The 12,939-nt window shown below is 36.4% G+C and overlaps 1 protein-coding gene across 1 annotated transcript in view; it reads left to right on the top strand.

Annotated features, from left to right (window-relative positions):
• The window catches only part of GRB14 (growth factor receptor bound protein 14), a 60,263-nt gene that overhangs the window by 33,945 nt on the left and 13,379 nt on the right, over nucleotides 1-12,939 (top strand). The window contains exons 3-6 of the mRNA XM_058839775.1: nucleotides 451-607; nucleotides 5,110-5,231; nucleotides 7,360-7,434; nucleotides 12,718-12,855. Of these exons, the coding sequence (XP_058695758.1) occupies nucleotides 451-607; nucleotides 5,110-5,231; nucleotides 7,360-7,434; nucleotides 12,718-12,855 (492 nt within the window). The remainder of the gene's footprint in view (nucleotides 1-450; nucleotides 608-5,109; nucleotides 5,232-7,359; nucleotides 7,435-12,717; nucleotides 12,856-12,939) is intronic.

Here is a 12,939-nt window from a genome sequence, read left to right as displayed (position 1 = left end):
CTGACTGCCATTCTCTGAACTAACTCCTTTGTTAAATGTTTCTACAGTTCTGCAGTAGAGTCATAGAGTCATATAGTTCTTGAGTTTCGCTGTTTATGCTCTGTGGTTTCTTTTTCAGCTTTCTTAAGGATGTAGTTTCACTGCATTTATTTATCTTTCCATTAATGTTTTTTTTCTTAAGACAATGCACCAGTCTGTCCAGTGTCCTGTGTCAAGGGATACCCAATAGCTAAATTTAGAAGTAGAATATGCTTTGCTTGGCTGTTCTGTTTTCAATTATGCCACTGCACAGGAGAAGAATGTCTGTCTTTCATGTTGCATTCTCTGTGTGTGTGTTCTTGTCTCTGTCATGATGCTGAGAGAGCAATATATATGGAATAATGGAAGCAAAGATGAGCCTTATGGATATTTTATAGCAATATAATAGAGCAATGATTTTGATTATTGCAGGTAATCAAAGTGTATAGTGAAGATGATACTAGCAGAGCTTTGGAAGTACCCAGTGATATAACAGCCAGGGATGTGTGTCAGCTCTTGATATTGAAGAACCACTATGTTGATGACCACAGCTGGACTCTCTTTGAACAACTTACCCACACAGGTTTAGGTAAGACTAATAATATATAATGATATGATGGTAAATTAGGTGTTTGATTTTCATTTTCACATGGAAGTACAATTGTAATAGAAAGGCTTGGAAGCAAAATGACGGGAAGTCTTTTGTGAATTTTTTCTTTTTGAGGTTGTTGCTTCTGATTATTTTTGAAAGCATAGGTATAAACTAGATTTTTTTTCATGGTATAGTTTCTTCACACTGCTTGATCTGCATCTGTAAGAATGATTCGAAAGACACTAACAGTTAAAGTTCTCAGTGCAAATTCTTTCTTGCTCTACCTTGTTTTTCTCTGGCAGTTTTTCCTCCCTTATGGGTGGTATTCACTGCTTATCTCTAGAAAGACTTGGGATATTTTCATTGCAAATAAAATCCTGTTTGTTCCCAACACACCTGAGTGGAATATCTGACATCAGGAACAGAAAGAGATTACACAGTGCTATTTTATCTTTACTATAGGACTCGGTTTTCAGAAATAATATCAGAATGCGCTGACATTATGTTCCTATGCTACATTCAGTTTGGATAGGTTTATGGTGAACTCTGGGACAGTGCTCCTTTAAAAGGAAAAAAAAAACATTCCTCTAAACTTTCACACAGGACCAGTGAACTGTGTTGAAGCTGGTCGTAGAAGTATTACAGTGTATGTGTAGTATTTAAAGTTGCTGGTAACAAGATGTTCTGAAATCCTTTCACTTCAGCAGTGTTCCTCTGGTGTAGTAAAACTCCTCTTTTTGTATTATACAGTTCAAAATATGTAATCTATGGTTTCAAAATATAACTTCTGATCTCTGCTCCTTTTTGAAGTGTATAGGTGTACTTTTGCAGTATGAAAAACATAAGGCAAATTAATTGTAGGGAGAAAGGGGATGTTTTCAGAGATGTAAAGAATGCAGAATATTGGAAAGACTTTCCTTAGCAGGAGAGGAGTTTAGAAGCCCACTGCTGGAATGTAATATTCAGCTGAATCTCAAGTTAGACAATCTTGCTTCTACAGCACTGTGTTTCAGTATTGTGTATGCTTTTGATAGGAAATTATGTTAGAAAAAATCTACTAGAAGACAAATGCCAAAGAAAGATGGTTATAATTTCACATCACTCAAATTTCCATGTTATTCTTGAACTTTGGCGCTGTACTAGAGCTAAAAAAGGTAATACTTCTGCAACTTCAAGGGCAGTTCCATCTGCTAGTGCAAAGTGTGGCTTGAAAAAGAGGATGTTCTGGATGCCTTCCTGCATTCTAAAATACATAGAAAACTCCATGGAGTTCTTAATTCTCAAAAGAGACTGCGCTGGTACATGGTAACTCCAGTGCTGTTGATTTTAAAAAAAATGTACATACCACGAACAAAAATCAAACACCCCCACAAACATTTTCCCTGGCCACTCACTCTCTCCCTTCCCCCCAGATATTGAAATATGGCTGAAAGCTATTGTTAGAGTGTTTCTCTGGGTGTATCTACGGAATCCAGACTTGTGCATTTGTTGAAAATAAACTTGACTGTGCATCTCTGACTCAATTATGTTTAACAGCTGCATTTTAAGGATGAACTACAAAAGCTAAAACTATTTTCTGCCCTTTTATACTTCTTTATCCTATGAAGGCAGACACAAACGTTTTTCAAATTTCTTTCCTTGCTTTGTAAGATTTCAAAGATATTTGTAACCTTTTGAACTGAATGTATCAGCTGTAAGATGCTTCCAACACATAGTAAGGTCAGAGTTAAATCTGGGTTGAGGCTGAAAATGACTGCTATAGAAGAAGAGGTAACAAAATGGCTTTAGAAAACAGTACTGTATAAACAGCAGAAGTGTTTCCTATATTTTATAGTGTAGCTGGTGTTCAAGTCATGTAGTAACTATTGAAGAAGACACCTTTGAGAAAGCATGGCAGAACAACAAATGGCACTGTCTCTCCAGCATTGTGTATTTGCACAGTTCACTTTTTGACAAATAGTGTGTTTTCTTCAGTCTGGAGGATTTCTTGGAAGATTTCAATATCAAGTAATTAGTAAAATTTGTTTTCCTAATATTCTGATATTCTCGAAATTGCTGAAGACCTTCATTCATCATGCAGTCTTATAATTGCTCCAGCTGTAATTACAGCTTTCAGTGTAATTCTAGAAAAAGGTGAATGCTTCATTTTAAAAGTAAAATAATTTTCTAGATGTTTTGGTTGACAATTCAACATTACTGGCCAAGAAAAGGAACAATTTGAGATATCACCTATATATTTTTAGAGTACTTAACAATAATGGAGTTATTTTTGTAATACTGTTTTAAATCTAGTTTTGTTAGAAAGAATTAACAGACTTGACCTGCTTTAAGTATATTCTTAAGCACTGAAAGAGTAGTTTGAACAAATATTTTTCAAATGATGGATTACTTTGGGATTATTTTCTATTTGTTATTGTTGTATGTTTTGCCCATGTAAATTTGGAAAGTCTTTTTCATCTCATAAGTTACGTGAATTGCTATTGAAAGGAGAAGTGCTGTGAGCAAATGTGTGTGTCTGTGTAAACTCCAGGATGATGTGGATTAATAATTCATCCATCAATTACTGAACATTTTCTTTAAAATCTAACAGCTGTCTGAATACTCCTGAATTAGATATAATTGCATGAATCTTAGTGAGCTGAGCACAGTGTTCTACTTTTAATCAAGACAGACATTAATTACATCACTGGATGTGCCTTCATTGCTGTGTGGAGGTATCTGCTGTGAAGGTTTAAAAAGGAAAAAAATCCAACAAAACTCCCACCTAAAGCAAAGCATGAACCCACGGTCTCTACATTTCAGTTTTCACAAACATATATGCCCTTCGGTGCAGAGCTCTACTGTTGAACACTAAGGATGGTTGTGTCCTCACTGCACCTGGCCCACTGCTGCTGCTTTGTCAGCCAGCAAACTCAGCCTTCCTCCCCACCTCCCAGGTTTTGCAGTAGCAGGGGTTCTATTTAAAAAAATCTGAATTTCAGCAATTCTTTCAGCTCTATAAATCAATATATTTCAGAACTGTGTCTTTCTGGTATGTGCTCTTTTTATTCTAACATATTGAATTCAAATGCAATTTTGAATGGTTTCCACAACGTCTAAGATCATTGAAAGCAGCTGAAGTGTGCCTAAATTTGGATGATGCCATGTCGTCCCTACACCAAGTACCTTGGTGCTGAGGCTCCCAAACTTCCACTGCAATTCTCCTGAGGAGGGCAGGCTCTGAAAACTGAACAGTTATCCATAACTGCTCTCCTTTGTAAGGGAAGTACTGTCTTCATCCAGAAATTTTTCCTTTTCTACTGAGACATTTTTGTGCCAACTGTAAACAGTTTTCTGTTTGCTTCTGCATCTGAACACACATGTTCTAGGGCTCCTCTTTTGAGCAGAGAGTAGTGCCTTGGCCAGCCTCATCATCAGTATCTTTCAGTCACACTTTGATTTCAATCTGCATTCTTTCAGGTAGTCTGTGAAGGCTGGGAAGGCTCATAAATGCTCATAAAACCTGTGCAGTAGTGCTGAGCAATGTCTTTCTATTTTTTGTTTAGTTTAATTTTTTTTCCCACTGGGTGGCTAGAGAAGAGGCTTTTTGAAGTGTGTTCTATCATGGACTCCAATATGAAATCTGTCATGTGCATTAAATACTTTCCATAGCTAAGGAGGCTGTTGAGGACTGTAGCAGGTGCTCCTCATGTTAGAGATAGCAGTAATAAAGAGATGATAGTAAGGGAGGTAGAAACTCTCCAGTCTAGTTGGAAGTCAAAAATGATCTACCTAAACTGAAAGGCAGCTTTTTCATGTCACCATTTAGGGATTTGATTACAGGGTTGTTTTTTGGAGGGCACTCGGTGTTTCAGTTCCTTCAAAAAAGTAAGTTTACTCAGTTATATGTTTTTTTGTTGGTTTTTTTTTTTTCTATGACACCTTAAAAATAAAGAAATATCAGCACCTTTACCCATCCTTTGGGGTGATGCACAATGTCATATTTTTCTACCAAGAAGTCTTGAGGAAATGGTGTTTTCTTAAATGTCACAATGCCAAGCATTTAAGAGTTTTAAATGTCATCTCAGAGGAGCACTTTCTCCCTATAAAACTGAAAGGAAAAAAATGCTGTTTTTAACTGTGAGCTTCAGTTCTTCAGAGTCTCTTTGCCCTTGCATCTGAAGAATGTGTTTTGGAGTAGTACAACCTGTACAAGGTTTTAAAATGCTTACTTTACTTTCACTATTTTTGGGTATTTTTTTTGGTTTATGAATTTCTTTATGGTTTTATTTGCTTCATTTAATCTGGTTACAAAATGGGATTTTCATATAGCATCCTTAATCTCTGTCCTTTTGGGCTCAAGAATTGGTTAAATTCAATGAAGAATGAGTTAAAGTCAATGGAAGCTTAACTTTGCTGCACTTTATCTGTAGATCATGAGAGTTCTTTGTGTTCTGCTAGTCATGAGCTTAATATTTGCTTTTTGCATTTTCTTTTACATTTTTTTGGTTATCTTATAGGAAGAGCTATAGAAGACCATGAATTAGTGATGGAAGTTCAGTCAAATTGGGTAATGGAAGAGGAAACCAAACTGTATTTTAGAAAAAATTACGCAAAGTATGAGTTTTTTAAAAATCCTCTGGTAAGTCCTAACGTTATACACGTGAAGTAGTGTGATTACTGTTCCTAAAAAGTCTTTTTTGTTGCACACAGATAGTCAGAGTTAAAGTTTTTTAGTCTAACAGGAGTCAAAAAGAATAACCAAGAGGGAATATGTGAAATACAGGAATGTATTGTAGTGCATGTGATCATTGGCTGGTCCTTTTCTTACAGTTGTAAAACATCTGTGTTCATTTTTTATTTTTGGGGATGATGAGAGCAGCAGTGGGTTTAAATGTATTGAAATTTGTACACAGGCATAAAACAAAATTAAATTTTTGCAACTCAGTGAATTTTTAATCAAGTGACAGCATATTATAAAATGAAGCAGTGTGAGGAGGAGCACCTGTAGCAAAGATGATTTTATTGTTTAAGTGAAAATTGAATGTTCTGCCCAGCACTGCCCAATTGCAGCTTCTCCCAGCTGTAGCTAAATGACAACTGACACAAAAGTCATGAGCAGCCATAACCTATTAGGGGTAAGTGAAAGTGAAGCCAAAGTTAGTGTACGTAAGGAGTGGAAAGAGGAGAGATATCTTGTAACTCAGGGATGTTGCCAAAGGTTAATGCTGCTGATTCAGACCTTGGCTGATGGCAAAGGCCATGGAAGCAGTCCTGGCTCAGCAGAAGGAACTTACCATCTGGTTGCTCCATGGTGTATTTGGACAACTCCTAATGCTGTCTCTTATAAAGTCAGCTTGTTTCAAATGTAAAAGGGAGAAATAGCAGAACTGTGTGAGGGCTTAAAAGGTAAAAAGTGAAAGGGAACTCAGATTATCTATCTGTGAAAAGGATAAAAAGGTAAATATAAAGGTAACAGAAAATAGAAGAGTTTTGGAAATTTTTTTGTTTGATTGATCTGTGTGTCTCTGGACAAATGATAGATTTGTCCCAGATATACAGATATCTATACCAGTGAAATATTTTTCAGCTTGAGGTGGTCTACAGTTAGTAAAGAAGCTTTCAGAATCACAGAATAGGTCAGCCTCCCTGCTCTAGAGTCATCCCAGAACACATGGCACAGGATTGCATCCAGAGTGTTCCTGAATATCTCTATTGAGAGAGATTCCACAACCTTTCTTGGCAATCTGTTCCAATATGTGATCACTCACACAGCAAAGAATTTCTTCCTCATATTCAAGATGGACTTTCTATGCATCAGTTTCTTTCTGTTGCCTCCAAAAATAAAGTTTATGTACTGTTTAACCGGTGAGTGGAACCAGCTGTGGAGCGTGGCAGACCTGCAGCTACACCAGCTTCGACAACTATAGCTAAGCAAAGTTCTTTGGGGTGTTCTAGTCCCAGCTATAGCAAGAATGCTTTATCATAATGAGTTAATATGAATTAACCCTACCAGCAGCTGAATTTCATGAAAAATGGAAATTGCTGGACATTGGGTGGCCAAGGGAATATTAACTTCAAACTTGTCCAGGCTTTGAGAAAATGTTATTTGTGATGGTCAAACTCTTGTCTGGTTCATATCTGCATGCCTGTATTGAGCACCCCAGCTGCAGGTCTGTCCCATAAATTATCCTTTGAGGTTTCCTTGATAATAAAACTGTCATTTTGATTGTAGACTTTTAACCCCACCATGTTGATATAGTCAGATTTTGTTTTGTTAATTTGTAGAGTACATAAAATAGAAGATTTAAAAAAAAACTGAGACAACTTTTTCTGTGTTAGTGAAAGTTATTCCAAAATATTCTAGTGTAATGAAAAAATAGATAACAATACACTTGTATAACATACATGTTGGTATATAGCCTCCTTACTTTGTAGCATATTGGATCCTCAGGCAAATCTTGTATGTTAACAGCATAGAAATTACTGCTAGAAAAACAACACTAAGGGCCAAACATTGCAACATGATTTGCACTGGTGTCTGAAACCGTCTTCCAGAGACTATCAATGTTTTCTCAAAATTCTATGTTTTTCAGCAAATAAAATATGGCATGTGCCAGATTTTGGGATGATATTAAGGTAAGCTTAAATTATTGGATCAGGGAATCTTCAGTGTCTTGCACTGCATTGAGAACTTAAGTTGCACATACAAAAGGGAAAGTTTTATATTTATTTATACAGAACTTTGATACAAGTTCTTGTTGTTACAGAGCTTTTTTCCAGATCATATGATATCTTTTCCAAGTGAGACCAGTGCAGCTCTAAGCCACTCTGGAATATTACAGGTATGTAATCCTTGAATGAAGATGAACCAGCACAGCTCAGTATTTCCCATTATTTGTGTTGTGTGAGCATAGTTCCTTATTGTTGTTGGATCTGTTTCTAGGTTTTGAATAACTCAAGATATGGCTAATAATATTTTTCCTCAAGAGTTATGAAACTATGTGTCCCTTCTAAGCAGCTATTATACGTCCACACTTGTAAACTTAAGAATGAAGAAGCACCAAAACAAAGAAAAGACAGTGAAAACATTAAATATCTTTATTGCATATTTCAGGTGAAAGACCCTTTTTCCTTTAACAGGTGTAGTGCTGAACAAACTTAGCAGCAGGCTGTGGTAGAATACCAAAGAATTGGTGATGTAACACAAATGGATATAAAAAAAGAGTTAAATGGTTAAACTTAATGGGGAGAAAATTTAGACTGACTAGTATGATTTGTTAGCTTGAAGGCTACTGTAGCCTTCAAAAAAAATTATGGTAGGTCACTTGGCGTTAGTCATCTTTTAAGCAGACACAAGATTCTAATTTACAGTGGGAATAATGAAATGAAAATACAGAATGACCATATCAGGGATCATCGTCTTACTTTCAAAGAGGGGAAAAATGAGTAATAAAGGTGGAAACATACACATTACTCTTGTTTGCTTGTCATTAGAAAAATTAAATAATAGAAGAAGAACTTCTACTGGTTTTAAGACAGCAACCCTGTGCATGAGTTCTGGGGATAAAGAATGATTGGAAAGGCAACATAATAACACAGGATATTTAGAGCAGAAGCAGAAGGAAAATAAAAATTACAATTTTTAAAAAATATATACAATAAAGTCTACCTTAGCATCCACCAGTAAATGAAAACCATTTTAAGTAACTAATTCTCAAAGCATTCCTTCATATTAAATAGTTACAGCCTTATAAAAGTGGATGTTAATCAAGATGTTAAGATTATCCCAAATATAGTAAAAAATTTTGCAAATTAAATTTGACATGCTAGATTCTGTAAGTAAATTTTACAAACCTAAATAAAATTTTTGTGATATCAAAAGTGCTGCAAATAAAATGAAAATTGTTTCCCTTTTGCCACCTACATAACACAAATTTTGCAGTCTAGCATAAACATTTAATTTAGAAAATTCTGTCCCCTGTGTTAAAAGAACTTTATATTTTTTGCTCAAAAGTGTAATTTAGTAGTTAAAAAAAATAATGAAGACTTTTATAGTAGAACTGTTTGCCATATATTCTTGTGCAGAACTTCTTTAAGCCCATATTGTGAGATCTAGAGTATGTTCAAAGCTGATATGTAAGATTAAGAATCATTCCAAACAGCTGCCATTTTGGTAGCTTGAAAAACATGTTGCAGACTCTCCTCTGTTGCTATTTTGTGTTGCATTGTATATTTAATTGTATTTCATCAAATAAAATTTAATAGGCACAAAGTAAAGAATACCATGGTGGATTGTGTAGCCATTGTGCACATTTCAGCAGAAACTGTTGGGTAAATTGTTTACAGTGAGTCACTATTTCCTTGGAAACTTTCATTAAGACAAGTTAATGGGCTGCATTATTATTTGTGATGTGCTTGGTTAAGTATCAAAAGAGACATCAATTTGACAATTCAATGCTTACAAGTGATAAAAAAATCACTTCTGATACTTTTACATCCTTTTGTGGTTTGAGCTGTAAGCAAGTAAAATGTTTTCAAGATCTGTTTTTCTTAATTCTCATTGAAAGTGGAAGAGTATTTTGGCTGATGATTTTGAATGAGAACATCTTTGTAGAACAGAACCACAAAAACAAAAGAGAAGTTCATCTGTCTCCTATCCATTTAGCATGTGCTAAGTAAAAGTACTAGGTGTGGGATATAGAGGATGTCTGCATGTATCAAAGACAGATGTTTAATTGCTGCCATGAAGATCTTTGGCCTACAAAAGAGGTGTGTCACTGTATTGATCAGGGTATAGCTGCTCTGAGGCACAGCACTGTATATACATGTCTAGTGGTAGGCAGTCTGGGTCATTTGGAGCTTGCTTTAGGCTATTTTTGGAAATTGGATGTTTTAAAATATGTCAAAAATGAACATAGTATGAAGATTTTAAGGTCATTATTTGGAGCTAGGCTTTCATTTCTTTAATCTCTCTGCCATAGCAAGTCCCTCTTTCCCTAACCAGTTTCTCACCTGACTGCCATTCTGGGCTTCAGGCTGAAACAGACCTGCACTCAATTTCAGTCTCTTGTCAATCTCCTGAACATTGTTTTAATCTCCCCATTGCCTTACTCTGTCTTCCACTCTGTTTTGTTGGCCTTCCAGTCTGAAACTCTCAGGTGGACTGAAGTCTATAGGAGGCAGTATTGAGATTCACAATCAATTCTTCCCTAGAATTACTTGGTGTCCCCAAAAGTTCTCAGCAGGTTCAGGGTAAAAATCCAGCTCATTCCCAGTAGTGTTGGTCTGGATCATGGCTACCTGTCTTCACATATTTGAAGAAATCAGTCATCAAATTCAACATGATTCACAAAGTCTGAGTATACTGGTGGCTTCTTTAACTCCCCGAAACACTGCATAAATACTCAAGAAGCATCCACCTTAGCAGATATTGTTGTTTCTGCTACTGCAGCTATTCTTTCATTGAAAATGTTGAAGATGTAGACAAATAAGTTTTATAGTTAGGAGTGCAACTCTCCATCTTTATCAAATTCAGTGACATCAAGGATTTCTGCATTTTTCACTATTATTATATTCATCTGACACAGTGCAATGTTTCTCCCATTCTGTTGTTTTTTCACTTTCTGATTAATTTCTGTTTATTTGTTTAGGGTTGTTTTTTTTTGCAACAAAATATTTTTATTTGCTTTGATTCTTGTTCAGATTGGTTTCAAATTAGTTGGTTTACCGGTAATCAAATGGTAATCAAGTCCATAGTGCTGTGTATACCAGTATCTGAAAGATGTGGTGGCATTTGACACCACTCTGCTTATCAGGGTATATATTTCACTGTGTGGGGAAAAGGGTGCAAGTTTATTTCTGCATATTGTGTGATCGGTATCCCTGTCTGCAGCATACTATCATTTAGCTCTCCCCTCTTCTTCCAGTATTAAGGATTTTTCTTATTTTTATCTGTATAAACAGGGTTCCATTCCCTCCTATAAAAAACTTTGTATGTACCTCCATTAAAAAAAACAACCAACAAAACATAAGAGCCCCCAACCTGAAACAAAAACCAACCTGAAACAAAAAACAACACAAGGAAATTTTCTTTTCTACTATCATTCATTTTTGGCGTTTATTACAGACATTCAGTTCTCACTCTGAAATATTTTTACTGCTCATCTTTCTGACAGTTAATGGTTTTGACTACAGCTTGTTCATGTTCTATTTTCTCACACAGTCCTCAGCTGTCTTAGAAAGGAAAAGATGGATTTAAGATTGCCTTTTTCCTAGCATTGCTGCTACTTTGTTTTAATTGATAGCATGGGTACAACAGTGACTGTCGAAGCTTAGCATTGTATTCTCCTCCACTTTGGTCTGCTGAGTAAGAGAAGTGTTTTTCATGACAGCATTTCTGGTTTTAAGCTCTTATGGCATAAATCCTGGGGAAGACACTTGTGCAGGCAGGAAGCCAACCACTCCTTTTAGTTTCAGCAGAGACATTAAAACCTAAAAAGATGCTCTTTTGTTTTTGCATACATTGACTCATTTAGATTTTACTAAGGCTTTCATTTGACTTTGTTCATGGATTTTGTACTTTTTTAGTTCAGCCTGTTTATTTCCCACCAGTGAACCTGTTAGTACGTGGCAAAAGGGAAGATTAACAGCCAGAACATTTACCAAGCCCTGCCTGTCTGCTTCAGTGTGGCTAAAATAGCTTAAACTGCATTTGCACACAGCTGTGTGCCAGCAACACGTGTAGATAGATGTATCTTGGCTTACTGTAATTGAACTGTTCAGGTGAATAGCAGTGAAGCTGCTCATAATGCAGTCCTGGTGCTGGGCTGGGGCACTCCCCTGGCCAGTGGAGCTCTGCTCATGTTACTGCATTCGCACCAGCTCAGGTTGGTCTGCACCTGGTACAGTCATGCATCTCACTGCAAGGCAGGAAAACAATAAAAGTCAAAGAAACCTTGTATATTTTGGTTGGACTGTATTATTTAGTGGCCAGAGAACTTGGTGTGCTTCCAAAATCAGGTTCACTTTTTAATTCTGCTGGAGTCCTGTACTGGCCAGTCCATATCTCACTTTGTAATCTGTTGTTTCACTCCTCAAATAAGATTTTCTGGAAATAGAAGTGGATAGAAGGAAAATTCAGCAATGAAAACTGCAGATACCGAGCAGAAAATCCTTTGTGCCATACCTCTATATAAGCCTTGACAGAATTTATGATACCAGAGAGCAGTCCTGGGGCAAGGCTCCTTGAAGAACTCAGTAATAGTTTCTGTGGCATATACAGAAATAGAACAATTCTGGGTTAATATGTTTAGAGGCATAGTTCTGAGTAGTGTTGTTGGAAGAAGAGTGATAAAAATGAATGCATTACATGGAGTTAGGGTAAAGTTAACATGGTTGCTCATTTTTAGTGGGTACTTTTGCAGACTGAGTAGACCTGTCTAAACCTCAGCAAGATAAGAGCTGTGTTGCACTCTGACAATGTCTGATGAAATGGCTGAAGAGAAGCACTGAAGAGAAGCCTGAGTGGAGGCAGGAGCTCTCTTGGGGATTGGCACAGTCTCTCTGATTTTGGTTCAACTAAAGCTCCTCCTTAAGCACCTTTCAGGTGCAGAGAACTTTATTCCCTCCTTTTGAAAATGCTAATATCTGCCTGACCTGCATGGGTTTGTAATTCAGAGTTTATAGTTTGCGGAATTAATTTTAACTCAGGTCATGTAATTTCTCTGGTTTGTAACATGGTGGGTGAGGGGAGGGACGTAACTTTTTTCTTCTGTTGTTAGCACTGATTAGCAGTTTTATATAAATAGGGTCTGAGGCATGGGATCAGTACTTCTTACACTGGTTTAGTTGCAGAAGTTCACATATTGCAGAAGTAATGCTCTCATTTCAAACCATATGGTTCCATATAAATATGTAACTTGCTTAGCCTACCTTGGAGTTGTGTAACATTCTTACATGCCTTAAATCAGAGAGGTACTGTTAATAGGATTAGATGCAGTCATAACTGAATTACTGTGGTGTGATAGTGTCTTTAGGAGTTATTCCCCTTAGCCCTGAGTATGGTAATGAAACACAAAGCTGATTTCAGAGGAAAAGAAAAATGCATGTCTGATACTTTCTTTCAGATGTTTCTTAGCTCCAGCACATATCCTGAGATTCATGGTTATTTGTATGCAAAGGAGCAGGGGAAAAAATCATGGAAAAAATTGTACTTTCTTTTGAGAAGATCTGGCCTTTATTTTTCCACTAAAGGTACATCTAAGGTAAGGGAGGAAAAGAGACAGAGCAAGATCTTTGAAGTCAGAGCAAATATGTATGTATTTATCATTTTGTTGTAATAATAACCA

This window comes from Poecile atricapillus, chromosome 5, assembly GCF_030490865.1.
Source record: "Poecile atricapillus isolate bPoeAtr1 chromosome 5, bPoeAtr1.hap1, whole genome shotgun sequence".
Classification (NCBI taxonomy): Eukaryota; Metazoa; Chordata; class Aves; order Passeriformes; family Paridae; genus Poecile; species Poecile atricapillus.
This window is presented reverse-complemented; position numbering and strand designations above follow the sequence as displayed.